A 17,584-nucleotide genomic window follows, 5' to 3' on the forward strand; every position below is an offset into this window, starting at 1 on the left:
GGAGCTCATGTTAACTGCATGTGCCTAGGCCTTGGTGCAGGAGTATATGCACCTGTGTAATGGGTGTATTACTAGTGTTGTATGTGTATGAACCAAACAAAGCCTGTCCTTTTATAAACAAATTCCTACACCAGAACAAATTGTAAGCTTTCCTCTCCAAGAATGCAAAAGGCTAAATTATTTCCAATAAACTTTTATTAGAAACATTTCAAAAAAGCCATCAAGTCAAATCATAACATGGATCTAGGGATGAAGGCTAGGATGGAATCCTGGTGAACTCAGGCCTAGGAGAAGTAGAGCTGGCTGGTATGGTGGGGAAGTTACAGCAGGCCTGGGGTGGGGTGGGCTGAAGATAACATCAGCTTCATGCTGGCCCCACTATTCCCTACCCAAAGTACTACAAACCTACTTTTGTCCACCCTAACCCACCACCATCTCCCTAGATCCACAGGGTCATCCAACTTTCTTTTCCTAGTAGAGAATAAAGAGAAACACCACGGATATCCCAAAAGGGATACAGAAAAGGGCAGGTCAGCCAGCCAGAGCAAGGCCCTGTGGTTCTGTGTCCCTGAGATTGGAAGAGGTTTTGAGGCTGAGGAGTTGGTGGCCAGGCCTAGAATGTTGGTGGGGCTGGGGCCAAAGGAGAAAGCAGATATTGGGAAATAACTTTTCTCCAAGTACCAGAGAGCTGAGGCTAGTACTGTTCTATCCCCACTAATACCCTCCACCTTGCCACCCCCATATCCACTACAGCCATTTCCAGGTGTCTCCAAGTTCTCTGTCAGTCTGACTAAAATATAAAGCACCACAGTTCTCCTTTAGACTATTAGAACTTAGAGCTGGGCCCTGCTGGCTCTGTCCAGCTGCCCCTCGTAGTCTCCACACCAATGGCTAGGAGTGGGTGAGAGGGCCCTCCTTCAGACTTCATGGCCATTTTTGGCCACCCTGGGACAGGCTCTTTGTGGAGAATAGCCATAGGCATCAGGTGTCTAGCCACCCCTCCCCACCTTTTCCCCCTTATCTGGAGCAGCAGTGGCTGCCCAGACATTCAAAATAGTTAAGATACCAGAATATGTGACTACCAGGGCCACCTGTTCAGGATGTAGGGCATCAACTTGGGTAACTGAATCAACCGCAAAGAAAACACAAACTCATGCCCTGGGCCTTACCCTGACCAACAACAGGGAAATGGGGGGCAGGCCTAAGCCTAGGCCCCCCAGCAGAGGGGAAAGGAACAGGTGCAAAGAAGAAGTTTCTCTCCTGGCCACCAGCATCCGCCATCACATCTGCCAAAGCAGAACTCAGACCTGTGAGAGCCAAGAGATATCAGGCCCAGGTTCCTCCAACTCCAAAACCAATGTCTGAGCATCTTGTCATGCTTGCATCAGGGCCCCAGCCCTCCCCAGGAAAGAATGATGGCCAATCCACTAGGGCGAAATAAAAAAATGGATGCATCCTTCAGTTCCTGAAGGGAATGGACAAGACCCCAGGCATTCCAAGGACACTTACCAAGGATATGGACTGACTCTGGCCACAGTGGGCTTTGTCTTCCTGGAGCGCCATGGACTGGTCCTCACAGCTACTGGCCAGGGGCAAACCAGGGACACAGTCACTCTCTGAGCTGCTTGAACTAGCTGATGGACATTGGGACGAGGCCTCAGAGCTCTCAGGAGCTGAGGGAGTCAGAGGAAGGAGCCAGACAGTGAACAGACAGGGAAGGCACCCACTTTTACCCACCATCCTCCAGTCTACACACTCGGGTCCTCTACCTCAGCTCCTAGACTACCCCACTCAAGTCCCTCAGGTCTCTAGCCCCTTAGGTAGACAGACATACTCAGTGAAGGCTGGCTTCCTGTTTCAGTCTCTGGATCCAGATCCTCTTCTGGGTAAGGGGTGCGATGCAAGGGCCAACGGAGTCCCAGTTGAGTTGGGTCCCCACACAGGTGCAGATTAAGGGGTCCCAGCAAGGAGCAGGAAGAGGGGCCCGTAGGAAGTGATGCCGGAGGCCCAGGGTAGGGGTTGGTGTGGTCAAATAGGGACACGGCAATGGAGGCCCGAGTCCGAGCTCCTGTCCCAATTGGAGAACTTGAGATCAGCCTCATGAAGGGATTGGGCCCAGCTTTAGGACTTCACCCCCTCCACTTGCCCAGGTATAAGACGGCCTCTTGTCCTCTGTTCTGCTAGCTTCCCCCATCCACCTCCCTCTCCAGTACCTCGACCTTTCATGATATAGTTGATGGCACGGTCACTGATGGCTGCTTCACTAGGGGCGATGTCCAGGAAGGGCTTGTTTCCCACACCCATGGACACCATCTCAGCCATTCGGAGCTCTGGGGGGAGAAGGCCAGGAGTGGCCAAAGGCACTCCACCCCCACCCTGACCCAGCCCACTACCCTCCCCAAATGTCAGAATCACGGTCCCTCAGAGTACTCAAGAAATCCATCTGGCAAGTCTCCTGATGGATGTCCTGTCAAAGAATGTCAACATACCAGAAAGAGACAGAAATTTAGAGCTAGGAGGCCCTTCAGAGACCAGCTGGACCTTCTGGTTTTTACAAATGAGGAAATGGACCCTGAGAACTCATACGACCTCCTAAGGTCATGGAGCCACTCCAAGATTCAACTCCAGGGTCTTCTGGTTTGCTAGTAATGTACCTCACCTCCTCCAGGCAGTCTTCCACACTGCTGCCCCTTCATCTTGTAATGAACAGCCTTGTTCACTGCCCATGAGGTCACACGCCTGCCCCCTCAATTCTTACTGCTCCCAAAGCTACAAAGAGGAGGCTCGGCATTCCAGGACCTCCCGGGGCCAGACCTCGCCCACTTTTCCAAACGGGTCTCCCAAGCTGGTCTCCCCTATTCCACAGGCATGTTTCCTCTGCTCCTGAGAAAGCGCAGAGCTGGAAGCAGTCCTGGAAAGGGGCTAGTGCAGGCCCCTTGTTTTACAGGGGAGGACACTGAGGCCTCAACGAGTGGCTGGATCAAGACAGAAAAGCTCTCAACCCATTTGCCTTTGATCCCATTAGGCTTTCCTGGCACAAGTAGCCTCCTGCTCTCCCAACCCTGTCCATCCTTGGAGGCCTTGCGTGTCTCCACTCACCTCCGGGAAACCTCTTTGCCTGGCTGCCTCAGCCCACAGTGATTCTCCCCCCCCCCCCCCCGCCCCGCCTCTCTCTCTGAGTCCCTGGAACACCCAGGTGCCTGGTGCCCCCAGCACCCCCGTCAGTCCCCAGGCGGGGCAGATACCCTTGTTGCGGGCAGCCTGCCTCCAGAGCAGGCTGGCGATGTCGGCGGTCCAGGCCCGCTTGTTCTCCTGGGTGGTAGCCTGGAGCACAAACGTGTCGCCTGCCTTGCGGCGCCGGAACCAGATCTCGAAGCGCAGGCCGCTCTCTCCGCAGTTCTCGGTGAGTCCTATGTCCGACGTCTGCCCAGGAAAAGGGGACGGAGTGCTCAGAGCGGGTCGAGGCAGGGCCAGGGGTGGCCCAGGAAGGGTCCCAGCCCGCCTGCGCCTACCTTAAAGGACTGCTTGTACACAAAGGAGGCGGTGCCCTGAGGCCTGTGCCGGGCCTTGCTGAAGAGGATGAGCTCCTCAAACAGGAAGATCTGCCGCCGGCTCTTCTTCCTCCCGGACCACACGGTGAACTCATCCTGGCGTACCAGCTGGCCCTGCTCCTTGAGGTTCACCTGACCCAGATGGCCGTGCTCAGGCCCAATCCGGACCCTCCCCCAGCAGCCCTCCCCCCGCGGCTGGCCGCCCAGCCCACACTCACATCACAGCCGCGGATGGCATCCATGGCCAGCAGGTCGTTGCCGTGCCGCAGCTGGAATCGGACGAGGTCCCAGGCGGCGCGCAGGGCTGCCAGGTCAGGCTCTCGGGCCCAGCCGGGGCCCGGCCCCTCTTCACAGGTCTGGGACAGCTCCTGGAGCAGCAGGGCGTACTTGCTCATCCGCTGGATGGGCTTCAGCAGGTAGGAAGCCAAGTCCAGGTGGTCGCCCAGCTGCCGCTGTTTTTCCTGCAAGGGGAGGAGGACCCACAAGTCACCCCTGGAAGGGGCCACCAGCAGAGCCTGGTGAGGGGGTCAGCCTGGGGGATGAGACTGGTACCCACCTTGAAGAAGGCGTTCCCATGGCTGGCCAGCAGCATGTCTGACCTGGGCTTGTTCTTGCTGTAGAGGGCATACAAGCCAAACTGCTCCCTCTGTGGAGACAAAAGGCTCGAGCCAGGGCTGGCAGTGCCCCCCACCTCTGCTGCCCACACAGGCCGGGGCCCAGGGAAGCCCTCGGGGAGACGTTGAGCATGGGGTGCGCACGTAAACCCCCCTGAAGCCGAGGCCTGGGCTCTGAATTCCGAGGGGATGACGGACCCACCACCCCCACCCCCAAAGCTGCGGCTTAGGACAGGGAGGAGGGCTTGCAGCGAAGGTCTGGTGCCCAAGGCCTGATGGGGGTCGGCCTGGGCTCCCTGGGCACCTCAGGGCAAGGAAGGGGGATAGCAGGCCCTTACATGACGTAGGAAAGCGTGGGCCACACGAAGGGGGTGCTGGCTGCAGCTCTCCAGCTCCCTCAGGAAAAAGTGGCGGTGGAAGTCCCACAGTTTCTCCAGATTGCCAAAGAGCTGGGCTCGCTGCCCCCGCAGGACCTGGGGCACGTCTGCCCGTTCCAACTCAGGGAAGTAGCTTTCCACCACGTAATTCAAGGCCCGCACATACTCCCGCTCTGTTGCCACCATTTCTCCTAGAACCAGGCGCAGCCTGCCCGGTGGGCAGAGCTCAGGGCTGGTCCTCCCTGGGTTCCCTCTGCACCACTTCACTCTAGGGGCTCTGCCCTGGCCAGCATGGCTGGCCCCTGCCTCCCCTTCACCTGGCACCATTGCCACGGCCACCTACGTTTTTACAGTGTCTCCAGTTCACATGGGCCCTGCAGGGATCCCGTGGGCGCAAGATTACTCCCCCAGGTGGCAGATAAAGCAGGCTGAGGCATAGAGTAGGGACCTATCGTGACTCCCCGGCCTCCAAGCTCCTGCCACCTATCCCAGGATTTGTGCCCACCTCTAAACTCTCTTTTACCTGTTCTGGGGACTGGTCTCCAGGACGGGATGGCTGGGCAATGGCTGCAGGGTGCTCAGACATCTCTGGAAGGGCGCAGCTTGCCGGCCCCCTGCAGCCTCTGTGAAACTGCCCGAGGGGCTGCGGGGGGAGGCCAAGGGCAAGGGCAAAGGCTCCCCCAGGCTGAGCTGACCCACGGAGCTCCTCAGACTCTGCTTTGCTACTGGCTTGGAAGCGCGTGTCCTGTTCAGGGTGTGGGAGGTGGCAGGCCCCGAGGAAATGATGCCAGACATCAGGGAGGCCTGATCCAAGGAGCTGCTGCTGCTGCTGCCACCACCCAGGGGGCATTCTCGGTCCTTGGCAAAGGCAGGCAGCACTTGCTGTGCCCTGAGTGCGGCCTCCAGCTTCCTATCTAAAGCCAGCTGGGTGTCTTGGCACTGGATCCACACGAGGTGGCACTGCTGGTTGGCGAGATTGGAGCCCAACCCCACCGCCAGGGCCCGCATCTCTTGAAAGTGGGACGGTGCCAGGTCAGGGTGCAGAAGCCGGTGCTCCTGCAGCCAGTGTAGCACCACCTCTGGGGATGCATGTTTCTCCTCAGCCAGCCTGGCCAGCGCTTTCTGTCCGTCCTGTGCCCATGCCAGGGCCTGCCATGGCAGGGGACAAAAATCAGCTTCTTCTCCAAAAGAAACGGCTTCCCTCTCCTGCTTCCCCAGACCTAGACTCGGTCCTTCCAGGGTAGAGGCCAGAGCCTGCTTGTAGAGGAGAACTGGAGGAGGAATCCTCCTCGCTCTCCTTGGACCCAGGATTCATGATCTGCAGTGGGCATGGCTTCATGCCTCCTCATCCTGCCCGCCTCCTGTCAGATGGAGAGGGCAGCGGGCACCTTCCCCAGAGGAGAGAAGGGAGAGGCGGGAGCCGGGTGCCAGCTACCTCCATGCCCATGGAGGATTCACGCCAGATGGGGCCTCGGAGGTCATTTAACCCAGAAAAAGGGACTCGCCTGAAGTCACAGCTTGTGCATGTCAGCTCTCTTGAACCCAGGGCTCCTGACTCCTAGGTCTATAAGCCTCTGCCATTTTCTAACTGCCTTGGACAAACCGCTTCTTTTTTCTGTTTCCTCGTCTATAAAATGAGGGGGTCAGACTAGAGGAGTTCTAATAGTTCTTGATTTCTCAGGTAGTGAGGCAATGCCATGGAGAGAGTGCCAGGCCTGGAGTCAGGGAGACCCAAGTTCAAATCCAGTCTCACATGCTTAATTAGATGTGGGACCCTGGGGAGGATACTTAGCCCTGTCTGCCTCAGTTTCTTCACCTATAAAATGAGCCTGAGAAGGAAACTGAAGCAAATTGGTTAAGTGACTCATCCAGGGTCACCCAGTATTTGAGAGCAAGATCTGAATTCAGGGTTGTCTGACTCCCAGTCTCTGAGGGCACTTCGCTCTCTGTCTGGTCCCCACAAGTACAGACAAACCCTAGTGCCAAGGGCTCCGTCTGAGCCACACCTCAGGGAGTGCCAGGAAGGAAGGAAACAGGCCCCTCCATCCTAGGCCCAGGCCCAGGCAGCCTGCATCCCTGTCCAGACTGGGAGAGACCTTCCCATATCGGTCCCCTCCCTCCATCCACGTCAGTCCTGGCACATGCTAGTAGGAAGGACAAGCAGTGCCCAGCTCAGGGAGGTGCCGTGGGAGCTGGGGGCAGCCCCGAGGAGCAAAGGAGCTCCGAAAGGCCAGGCTCAGCCCCGGTGCACTTGCCTGGACCAGGAGGGGATGCAGGGAGCCCGAGAGGGATGGGGCAGGGGCACACGGAGAAGTGCTCTGCTCAGCGGCCTCTGGAGGCTTGAGAGAGATGGACCGGGAAAGAGGCCCCGAGGGAAGGACCGCCCAGGTCCGGCGCCCAGGCTAGCCCTTGCTGCCCACCCAGCCCTCCAGACCCCTTCGCCCACCTGATCCAGCAGGTGAGAGAGCTGCTGGGCATCCATGAGCTGCCGCCGCCGCCGAGCCAGCGCCCCCGAGAACTCTGACAGCAGCGTCTGCAAGGAGATGAGGCGGGCTCCCCGCGCGCCCAGCCGGCCCAGCTCCTCCGCTTCCCAGCCAGCTAGAATCCCCTCGGCCTGCCGGATGTGCTCCTGGGAAGAGCGCAGGCCCTGGTCAAGGCCGTTCCTGGCCCTGGGGTGTCCTCCTGCCCAGGCCTGCTCCCCACGGCCGCCCCAGGGTCCCCACGCCGCTGAGCCTTAGTTTTCTCAACTATGAAATGGGGAAGTTGATCAGTGTGATTCCTGAGGTCCCATCTGACCCTCTACCAGTGAACCACGAATCCTGCCCATGTTCTACTCTCCTGGCCCTGCTCCCAACCACCCGCACTCCATCCTGCCAGGCTCTGCTCCACAAAGAGAAATATGCTCCTCGGACCCAAGCCTACCTGGCCCACCCGGTCCAGCTCCCAGAAGGCATCTCGAGCCTGAAGCAGCATGTCCAGCGAAGGTTCCTCAGGCCCTTTCAGCCCTGGCCAGCCTACATTCTGCAGCCAGGCCTGGATCTGGAGGGGGGCAGTAGCCCCAAGGGATAGAGGGGGGCAGTGTACCAGGGAAAGGGTGTCGGGGAGGTAGGATGTGCTCAGCCCTCTTTCCTCCTCACACTGGGCCTTGGGAGAAGGAAGGGCAGCTCCCTGGGCAAGAATCCCCTCCAGGGCTAGTGTTATCTCTGAACTCATCCTACAGGTATGTCTGCAGGATCGCCAACCCTGGCAGAAAAGAGGGAGAGAGTGGCACAAGCAGAAGTGGGGGCGGTAGAAGACAGAAAAAGGCGCCCCTACCTCGGCCAGTGTTCTTGCCTGGGTCTCCAGCATCTTTCCCAGCTCTAGTGCCCGCATCCTTTGGTTGCAGAGAGTGACCAGCTGGTGCAGCAGCCCGTCTACCTGGGCATACAGCTTCCCTGCCTCAGCCACTGCCAGCCTGGCATGAGAAAGTTATGCCTCCTGAGCTGGGCACTGTGGGCCGAGAAGCTCACAATCCCACGGACCTCTTCACAATGCCCACCTGTAGTCTGGGCTCTGAACAACTCCTGGATTTTCCCACTGTAGTTGTGCCAAGGCCGTGCCACCCTCCCGCTGCAGCTGAGTCAGCTGAGGGTCATTCAGCACCCGCTTCATCAGTTCCTGTGGGTCCTGCAGCAGCTGCCCAGCTCCCTGAAAATGGGGCACAGACCCAGGGGAAATGAGCAGGACAAGAAGGCAGGGGCTGGGTGATGGGCACCATGCCCATCCTCCTGGGTGATCGAGCACACACTCACCCCAGGACCTTCTGGCTCAAGGGCAGCTTCCACACTCTCGATGGCCCCCCGAAGCAGGGCACAGGCCTCCAGGCAACTCCGCTGCAAGGCTTCCAGACGCTGCAGGACAAGCGGGAAGGTCATCCGTGGGCCCCAGACCTAGGCATCGGGGCTCTTGGCCAGGGTGGCACTGCCTCTGATGGCGGCACCCGTGTTGGAGGGGCTCCCCCACCCCTCGAGCCTCAGGCCCCGGCACTGACCTTTCGGAAGTCCAGCCAAGCACTGTGGCTGTAGGAGAGGCAGCCTTCGAGAGTTAGGGGCAGCTGGGAGTTGGGGATGAAGGAGAGAAGAGCCTGACGAGAGGACAGCAGCTCCAGCTGGCGAGGGAGAATGAACACAGGGAAGGAGGAGGGAGGTGGACAAGAACTCGGGGTCAGTCCGAGCCCGTGTGGGGAGGTGGTCCCAGGAAAGAGGGTGACCCCTTGGCCAGGGCAGAGGGCAGGGCCAGGGGAAGCCCCGCCCGGGTACCTTTAGTCCTGGAGGTGGAGCCCCCGACATCTTCCCCAGCAGGAGGACCTGGTGCACGGAGCCCGGGACAGCCTTCTGAAACAGCCGTGCCCACAGCCCTCAGTCCTGGCAAGTTCTCCAGAGCTTTTGGGCCAAAGCCTCGGAGCCAGCCCCCTGATCGGGCCTTCTCTGGAGGAGCCCCCCAAAGCCTCCCTATATCCTGCCTCCCCTCCCTCCCCTTGCCTGGGAATCCGGCCCAGGGCAGGGGGACAACATAGGCTGGGGCTCACCTGCATCTGGCCAAGCCCCAGGAAGAGGCTGGGACTGGGCAGGCAGTGCCGGGCGTCCACCAGCACCGTCAGTCCCAGGGCCTGCACCTCGGGGCTGCCAAAGGTGGGAAGGAAGAGGGCCTCGGTCACTCCCCAGCCCGGCCCGCTCCCCGATGCTCGCCTCCCCGGGTCCAGCTCTTCCTCCCGGCCCAAGCCCTGCTCCTCCCCTATCCCACCTGGGAATGCTGCGCAAATAAAGGAAGAGGCTGGCAAGCTCCTGGGTGCCGCAGAGAGGACCGTGCCAGGCAGGATGGTGGGCAAAGACCAACAGCACCGCTCGGCCCTCAGAGTCTCTGGTTCCTGCGGGAAGGCCAGCCGTCGCCATCCAGGCCTCCTGCCCAGACCCCCCCTCGTGAGCCTTTCCCACAGCCCCTGCCCCCTCCCCGAGGACCCTTCCTCCCTTACCGGGCAGGGCAGCTACCCCACTGGCCAGCAGCTGGGGGCACAAGTCCTGGGCAGCGGTGGGCATCACGGGCACAGGCAGGGCTGGACACTGTTCAGGATCCCCCAAGGAGAGGGGGTTTTCTGTTCTGTCCATTCCCAAGATGTCTGCTAGAAGAAGAAACCCAAGCTGAGATCTGGACCCCCCCCCAAGGGGGATGCTAGGAAGTTCCCCTGGAGACCCCGAATTCCAAGGATCAGAAGATGAAGAATGAGAAGGCAGCTGAGAAGTGCCCTGATCTCACTCCACCCTTTTATTTTTAAACCCTTATTTTATGTTGAGCACTCTAAGGCAGAGAGCAGTAAGGGTAGGCAATGAGGGTTAAGGGACCTGCCCAGGGTCACACAGCTGGGACGTGTCTGAGGCCAGATTTGAACCCAGGACCTCCCGTCTCTGGGCCTGGTGCTCTATCCATGGAGCCACATCTTGCGCCATCCTTTTTCACACATTTAGGAGGCTGAGGCCCAGAGAGGTTGTGAGTCTCGTGAGTCCAAGCCCAGGGCTCTGCCTGGAGGGGCACTCCTGGAAGCCCGTCCCCTTGCCACGTGTCCCAGCATCCTCTGACAATTCCATGCCCTCCCTGCCCCGATTACCTCCAGGCGATTTCAGGCCTGGGGCCTTCTCGGGGTTCCCAGACTCCCTTCTCTCCAGGGTGTCCTCAGGATCGGAGAGCAGGGGGCTCCCAGGGCCCGGCCTCGGGGCTCCCCGGTCCTGCCCTTCCTCCTGGGCTGGCCCGGGAGACGGAGAGCTCTCGCTGCCACGGAGCTTGGCTCCTTCTGGTGGGGCCTCAGCGGTCACTTCCCCCCCACTCTGCCCACCTGGCAGGGGTGTTTGTGCAGGGAGCCGAGGGTCCGCGGCCCCTGGGGGAGGCGAGCCTCGCAGGTGCTGCCCCTCTTCTCCGGGGAGGGAGCCCGGGGGAGGGCCAGGAGGGGTGGCGGCCTCAGCCACGGCCTCTGGAGGCTCCGGGCCTTCGTCGTAGCTGCACACGGCGTACCTCCAGTCGGTGGCATGGGCTCGGGCTGCCCCGGGGTCTAGACCGTCCTCCTCTCCCTCGGAGCTGCCCAGGAAGGCCGGCGCGGGGCACTGGCAGACGCCAGGCAGGCCCAGGCTCTCCGGGGCGTCTTCGCCAGCATCGCCCCGTGAGCCTGGCGATGCCAAGGGCCCTGGCGGGGCCGGGTCTGAAGGCCCTCGCGAAGCCATGAGGGCTCTGGGGGGGGCCTTGACCCCCGGCTCATCCAAGAAGCGGGGCCTCAGGACCCGCTCCCAGGGCACCCGCAGGACGCGGCCCCCGGGGGCCACCAGGAGGCAGCAGCGGAGGGCCCGAGGGCCGGGCGCCCGCCTGGCGTTGAGGGCGTCCAGCCAGCGGGCCGTGAAGATGGCCGAATAGCTGGCCTCTGGCAAGGGCAGCTGCTGGGCCCCGTGGCCGCCGGGGGCCAGGCACGTGAGCACCAGGCGGGGCTGCCGCCTCAGGAAGGGCACCAGCTGCAGGTAGAAGTCCCCCGGCTCCAGCAGACGCCAGTCCAGGCCGGCCAGGTGCACCACCACGCGCTCCCCTAGGCACAGGGGCCAGCCGGCGTGGGCGAAGAGGCGCCCCCGGTACTGACCCTGGGCAGCGGACAAGGGGCCGGGCTCAGCCTCACACACAGGAAGGGCCGCAGAGCCTCCTCACCCCTCGCTCTGAGGTCAGTGCCTGGGTGACCCTCAGAGGGTCCCCCGATGCCCAGGCCCCTCAGGCTGGGGCAGGGGAGGGAAGGGGCCAAGGTCACCTGATCTAACCCCTCCCCTCAGGTGACCCTCAGAGGGGTCCGCGGCAGCCCAGGCCACTCGGGATCTGAAGCTAGAGAGACCTCTGAGCATAACAGAATCTTGGGGCAGGAAGGGGCCTGCAGGTCACCTGATCCAACCTCTTCCTTTACTGATGACCCGCAGAGAGGTCAGGGGCTGCCCAAGGTCACTCGGGCCGAGGCGGGGGAGGGGAGCAGGCAGGGGCCAGAGTCCCACCCCCACCCCCCCCCCCGCCCTCACTCGGGGGTCACTCACACAGGCATGCAGCTGGACACAGTGCAGGATGTGGCGGGCGGGCAGCAGGAAGTCCAGCAGATAGCGCAGCCCGTCGCCCCCGTAGGCCCTGTCGATCACAGCCAGTGCCTGGCCCAGCAGCACCCCTGCCGAGGGCCCGAAGGGTGGGTACAGAGAGGACAGCGTGGCCTGCAGGCAGGCATCTAGGGAGCCCCAGTCCTGCAGGAGAAGCAGCTCAGGCAGCAGCCCAACCCCCCCACAGGCCCGCCCCCTGACCCCNAAAAATGATTATTAATAAGTGTTAAAAAACTGATGAATCACTTGCTTTTTAACGTTGTTAAATCATTTGTTTCTTTTTTGTTTATCTAATATCTTCATATTAACCTCTGTCTTTTGCTTTAGGTACCTCTCCTCTCCTTAGTTCTCCTCTCCTCTCCATCTCCTCTCCTCTCTTTTCCTCTCTTGCCTTCTCCTCTCCTGTCTTTTCTTTCCTGTCTTCTCCTCTCCTCTCTTCTCTTCTCCTCACTGGTCCTCTCTTCCCCCTCCTCTCTTCCCCTTTCCTCTCCTTTCTTCCCTTCTTTTCCCTTCTCTTCTCCTCTTTTATCTTATCTTATCTTACCTTACTTTTTCTGTCTGTCTCTCTCTCCCTCTCTCTCTTCTTCCTTCCTTCCCTCCTTCCTTTCTTCTTTCCTTCCTTCCTTTCTTCCTTCTTTCCTTCCTTCCTTCCATCCTTCCTTTCTTCCTTCCTTCCCTCCTCTCTTCCTTCTTTCTTTCCTTCCCTCCTTCCTTTCTTCTTTCCTTCCTTCCTTCCTTCCTTTCTTCCCTCCTTCTTTCCATCCCTCCCTCCTTTTCATTCTTTTTTTCTTCCAGAAGTCATTTCTAATTGCTAATCCTGTTTCTTCATCTATAAAATAGGGGGCCAGGTAAGTTCTTCAGGTTGGAAGGGACCTCAGAGATCATCAGAGGCCTTGCCTTTTTATGAAGTGCTAGAATTTACACCATTGAGAAGCAAAGGAGAGAATTGTGTAAAAGCACACTCTGACATGCTATTCTCGAGATGATTTCCTTGTGTTTTATCCATGCCACCAGGGTGATCACCTGGAAAGAGCCAGCTAGTTATTATTGCATCTTTTCTTAGTCTCTGAGGTTTACAGGTGGGAGGGACTCTTGGTCATCTCATCCAACCCATGGGGAAACTGAGAGCCAGGGAAGAAGAGTGTTGCATGTGTCACCCCGATGCCACAAAGTCATACCAATGATAAATCTCTGAGGATTATGGATTTAGAGTCAGGACCTTAGAGGCCACGGTGTCCCCTTGCCCCATTTTATGAATTAAGACACTGAGGCCCTAAAACATGGGATCTGTCCAAAGTTACAGTAAGTGTCTGAGCTGGGATTTGAACCCAGGTCTTCCTGACTCCAAGGACACCGCTTGACCCATTACACCATTCAAGCCCAGATCTTCAGGCCCCAGACCCTCTTCAATACACTAGTTTTCCCCAATAGGTTTTCTTCTTTCTAGTCCCATTTTATCTTCAAAAGATCTTGGGATGGGCAGCTAGGTGGCTCAATGAATAAAGAGCCAGGCCTGGAGTCAAAGGTCCTGGGTTCAAATGTGACCTTAGATACTTCCTAGCAGTGTGACCCTGAGCAAGTCACTTAATCCCCATGGCCCAGCCCTTAATGCTGTTCTGTCTTGGAACCAGTATTGATTCTAAGCCAGAAGGTAAGGGGAAAAATAAAAATGAAAATAAAGTAATAAAAAAGGGAAATCTTTCTTCTTTATTAAAAAGGAGTATGTCTAACCATGGCCCCTGCCCTAGGTCACACAAGTGAGGTAGAGAATTGTAGCACGGGGAGCTGGAGTTGGCTTTTGGGACATTCTAGTCCCATTTTCCAGATGAAGGGACCGAGTCTCAGAGGTTCAGTGACTTGCCCGGGGTCCCAGCAGCAGGAACCGGCAGAGGCATTATGGACACTCGAGACCTTTGACTAGAGAGTTCGTCTTATTTCCCAACAGCCTACTGTTGTTGCTGCTGGGGTGACCTGCCCCCCAAGTCCCACAGCCTAGCCCTGCCTCTTCACTGCCTCCCGTATCCGCAGCCTCTCCCACACTGGCAGGGCTCCCATCTCTCACAGCTCCCCCAGACTTGAGGGAGGGGATGCCCCCCACCAGCCTGCCACAGAACCCCCTAGGAAGCAATGCCCCCGCCATATTGTTTCCTGCAAGCCAGAAGCCCCAAAACAGGCAGGCGGGGCGGGCAGCTGTGAAAGGGGCATTGTGTGTCTGTGCCCAGGGGGTGAGGACGGAGGAAGAGGGAGGCGGGCACAGAGAGGTCTAGCTCAAACCTACAAGGAAGAAGAAAAGGAAGGCAGGGACTTCCTTCCTTCCTTCTTAAGTCAGGCTTCCCTCAAAAAAGCACTCCCTTCCTCCAGGGGTACATCCTAGGGCTCAAGTCAGGAGCCAGAAAACCTGGGTTCCTCTGCCCCATCCATCCTCCCTCTTGGGTCCCTCTACTCTAAACCATAGATTCAAGCGATGGGGCCATTGTGGGGGCAGAGACAAGACAGGGGACCCCCCTACCCCAAACCAACCTCAGGGGGAAACTTGGAGAGACAGAGGAGTCTCTCCTCCTAGCTGGAAACAGACCCAAACCAGAGCAAATAACCCCTTCCTCCCTGCAGCTGTGGAGAGACCCACCAACTTGGCCTCCGTCTCTTACACACACGTGGGGAAGCTCCCACTCGGGAAGTGGAAGGAGAGACGTCTGCCCATCCCCATCCCCCTGAGTGGGCACTAGGCTGGTCCTGTCACTAGCTGGGAAGTTCGGGTGGCTGGATCTGGGATGTAGGAGGGACACATGGACCAATGGGCATCGGCCAGCCGCCCCCACTTGAGGCAACACTTACCATCCTGGCCTTGGAATCGGGATCCCTCTTCTGGCCTCCGATGCCCCTGCCCTGCTCAGCGCACCCTCCTTCTCGGGCCTCGACACCACCCCCTCCACCCTCACACACCCAGATCTCCCCAGATCCCCAGAAGACACTTTCTGCCCCTTCCCCAGCACGATCCCGATCCCCGCCTGGCCAGCCTGCTCAAGCTCCAACTTCAGCCGTTCTGGGCACTGCCCACCAGGCTCAGCTGACGGGCAATGTGGGTGGCAGAGAGGGGTGGGGAGTAAAAGAAAGAAGGGAGGGGGAAGGGAGAAGGAGGCAGGGAAAGGGGAGACCGTAGGGGAGGAGAAGGAGGGAGAGGAAGTCATCACTGTATGCTGGATGGAAATGAAAATCCAGCCTCCCCAGGCAGCTGCTGTTGCCCCTGCCCCTTACCTACTCAGGGAGCGGGAAATGCAACCCAGGCAGCACTTGAATCCAGATCCAGGGCTCCTTCCACTCCATCACAAGAGGAGAAAGCTAAGAGAAAAGAGAGTGCGTAAAGAGAGAGGAAACAAGGGAGATGGAGAAGAGAGGAAAAGGGAGGAGGAGAAAGGAGGGAAAGGAGAGGGGCAGAGAGAAGGAAGGAGGAGGAGATCAAGGTGTTCCAGGCCAGGCAGGTAAGGGCTGCGCTGGCTTCTAAGGGGATGGGGGGACTGCAACATGCCTATGTCTTTACTTCCACAGCCCTAGCCAAGCAAAAGCTGCATGCCCACTGGCGGGCAGAGGCTGAGGCTGCAATAGGAGAGGCCCTTTCTTACCCGACAGCCTTTGGAGGGGGAGTCCTGAGCAAGAGATGCTGGTCCTAAAGAGGACGTTTACCTACTCACCTGCTCCTAATGTGCTCACTCTCACTCTCTTTGTCTCTCTGTCTCTCTACACACACACACACACACACACACACACACACACACACACACACACACACACTCCTGCCCAGCCCAAAAAAGTCCAGGGGAATCCAAGTTGGAGTCTAACCCAGGAGTCAAAGAAAATATACAGCACTAGCCCTAGGGCAAGGGTTCTTAATCTGGGAAATGTTATCCATATGAGAGTCATATAGTCTCTCCAATAGAAGGTAAACTCCCCGAGAGCTGGAATTGCAAGTTTGTTTTCATAATAAGTGCCTGGCACAGAATTGGGCACATGGCAGGCACTTCATAAATGCCTCTAGAAATGTGGGATGGTGGGAAAGGGTGTCAAAGTAAGACCAAAAGGTTTGACCTCTAGCTCTACAATTTATTACCTGTGTGACATTAGGTAAGTCTCTTAATCACTGCGTGCCTCAGTTTCCTCATTTGGAAAATTAAGAAATTGAATTCCAAGGCCTCTGTGGTCCCTTGTAGCCCTAAAACTATGATCCTATGTCCCTTTCCATAATGGGATTGGGTATTGCCTCTACTATGAGGATATTAGTCTCAAGATCTCAAAGGTCCCAGTTAGCACTAACAGTCTGCATTCTATAGTCCCTTCTTACACATCCATCCTAAGATCTGATATCTCATTTCCCAAGATATCCAACCCCTGCTGTCAGCAGGTTCTTTCCCCTGTGCCCCCTCCCCACCAAGAGACTTCCCAGAGTTGGGGGTCCAAAGAAATCCCAGGTCAAAGTAAAGGCAGACAGCACTCAAACAAAGAGTGTTAGTGACCAGAACCAGGAGAACAATTTATACCATAAAGACAAGAAAACTTTTTGAAAGGCTTAAGAGCTCTGATCAACAAAATGACAAACCAAGATTCCAGAGGTCTGGGGACCCACACAGGGCGAAACATATATTTTTGGACATGGCCAATGTGGGAATCTGTCTTTTGTGGTGATTTTCTTTTTCTTTTTCCAATGGGGGAGGGTAGGAAGGAGAGAAAAAAGATGAAAAAATAAATTTAAACAATTAAAAGAAAAAACATCATTTTGGAGGTTGGAGTGTCAGGGTCTCAGTAATCCAGACTCTCCCTAGCCTCACCCACATCTTGATGCTGTTATGAGGAGGACCCTCTGGTGTAGGATCTGCCTCAGCCTTTCCCACCTTGGTCCATCCTGACACCATCTACAATTGGACCGCCTGGAGTGAAGTTGGACACCAGAGCAGGACAATGGGTTCTCCCATGAGTGACCACCAAGAGGAACTTTGACTCCCAGGGAAGATAGGAAGAGTCTGACTTGGCAAGGAGGGAAGCAAGGCCTCCAGGATGCAAGGAGCTGGGAATTCTTAGAGATCGGCTCATCCAAGCCTCTTATAGTCATGGAAAAGAAAATGAGGCCTAGAGTGATTTGGTCAAGGTCCCACCGGCAGTAATGTGGCAGAGATGGGTCTGGGACTCAGTTCTCCTGCTTCCAAGTCCAGGGTTTAAATGGGCAGAAGAGGGGTGGGAGCGATTGGAGCAGAGGGTGAGGGACAATCAGAGCAGCTCCCCCAATGAACACACACACTGCAAAGAAATGAGACCCTTAACAAGCCAGCTCGGGGAGGGAATGGGTTAAATGGGCACCAATCCACTAGGAACGAGAGATGAACTCCCCCTTGCACCCCCTCTCTACCCCTTGCAAATGCTGGGGACACCCGGGGCGCCTAGACTGGCCACAGCCTCTCTGGCTGATCCCTAGGCCAGGACCCTCCACCTCTACCCCTAAGGGTGTGGCTGCCACATCGATACCAAAGTCCTGGGCTCAGGATCCAGGTCCAAGGAGCCTCGGAAACAGAGCTCAACACACTCACCCGGCTCAATGCTGCCTGCCCGCCTGCCAGCTGGTAAGGTTGGGACTTCGATGGATACCAGGGTCCAGGATCTCTCCCCAGACAGACCCAAAGCCTAGCCCATTCTCAATTCTCCAGCCCAGCCTTCCCTAAGGCTCTGCCCCAGGGCTTCCTGATGAGTCACCTCCCTCTTCTCCCTCCTCCTCCTCCTCCTCCTCCTCTCTCTCTCTCTCTCTCTGTCTCTCTCTCTCTCTCTCTGTCTCTCTCTCTCTCTGTCTCTCTCTGTCTCTCTCTCTCTCTCTGTCTCTCTCTCTGTCTCTCTCTCTGTCTCTCTCTCTGTCTCTCTCT

The 17,584-nt window shown here is 57.8% G+C and overlaps 1 protein-coding gene across 1 annotated transcript; it reads right to left on the bottom strand.

Moving 5' to 3' along the window:
* Nucleotides 1-1,129: 1,129 nt before the first annotated feature.
* Nucleotides 1,130-16,588, bottom strand: PLEKHG4 (pleckstrin homology and RhoGEF domain containing G4). Its single transcript, XM_044659426.1, has 23 exons — nucleotides 16,505-16,588; nucleotides 11,631-11,828; nucleotides 10,184-11,195; nucleotides 9,554-9,700; nucleotides 9,325-9,448; nucleotides 9,110-9,203; nucleotides 8,841-8,915; nucleotides 8,573-8,689; nucleotides 8,334-8,432; nucleotides 8,081-8,229; nucleotides 7,858-7,996; nucleotides 7,465-7,581; nucleotides 6,989-7,171; nucleotides 5,066-5,691; nucleotides 4,504-4,750; nucleotides 4,108-4,197; nucleotides 3,770-4,012; nucleotides 3,513-3,683; nucleotides 3,246-3,423; nucleotides 2,214-2,330; nucleotides 1,835-2,068; nucleotides 1,510-1,673; nucleotides 1,130-1,307 (listed from the first exon to the last, which is right to left on the bottom strand). The coding sequence occupies exons 1-23, from the start codon at nucleotides 16,586-16,588 to the stop codon at nucleotides 1,302-1,304; spliced, it is 4,614 nt and encodes a 1,537-aa protein (XP_044515361.1). The 3' UTR covers nucleotides 1,130-1,301.
* Between the last annotated feature and the right edge of the window lie 996 nt (nucleotides 16,589-17,584).

Source organism: Gracilinanus agilis, chromosome 2 (assembly GCF_016433145.1).
Source record: "Gracilinanus agilis isolate LMUSP501 chromosome 2, AgileGrace, whole genome shotgun sequence".
Classification (NCBI taxonomy): Eukaryota; Metazoa; Chordata; class Mammalia; order Didelphimorphia; family Didelphidae; genus Gracilinanus; species Gracilinanus agilis.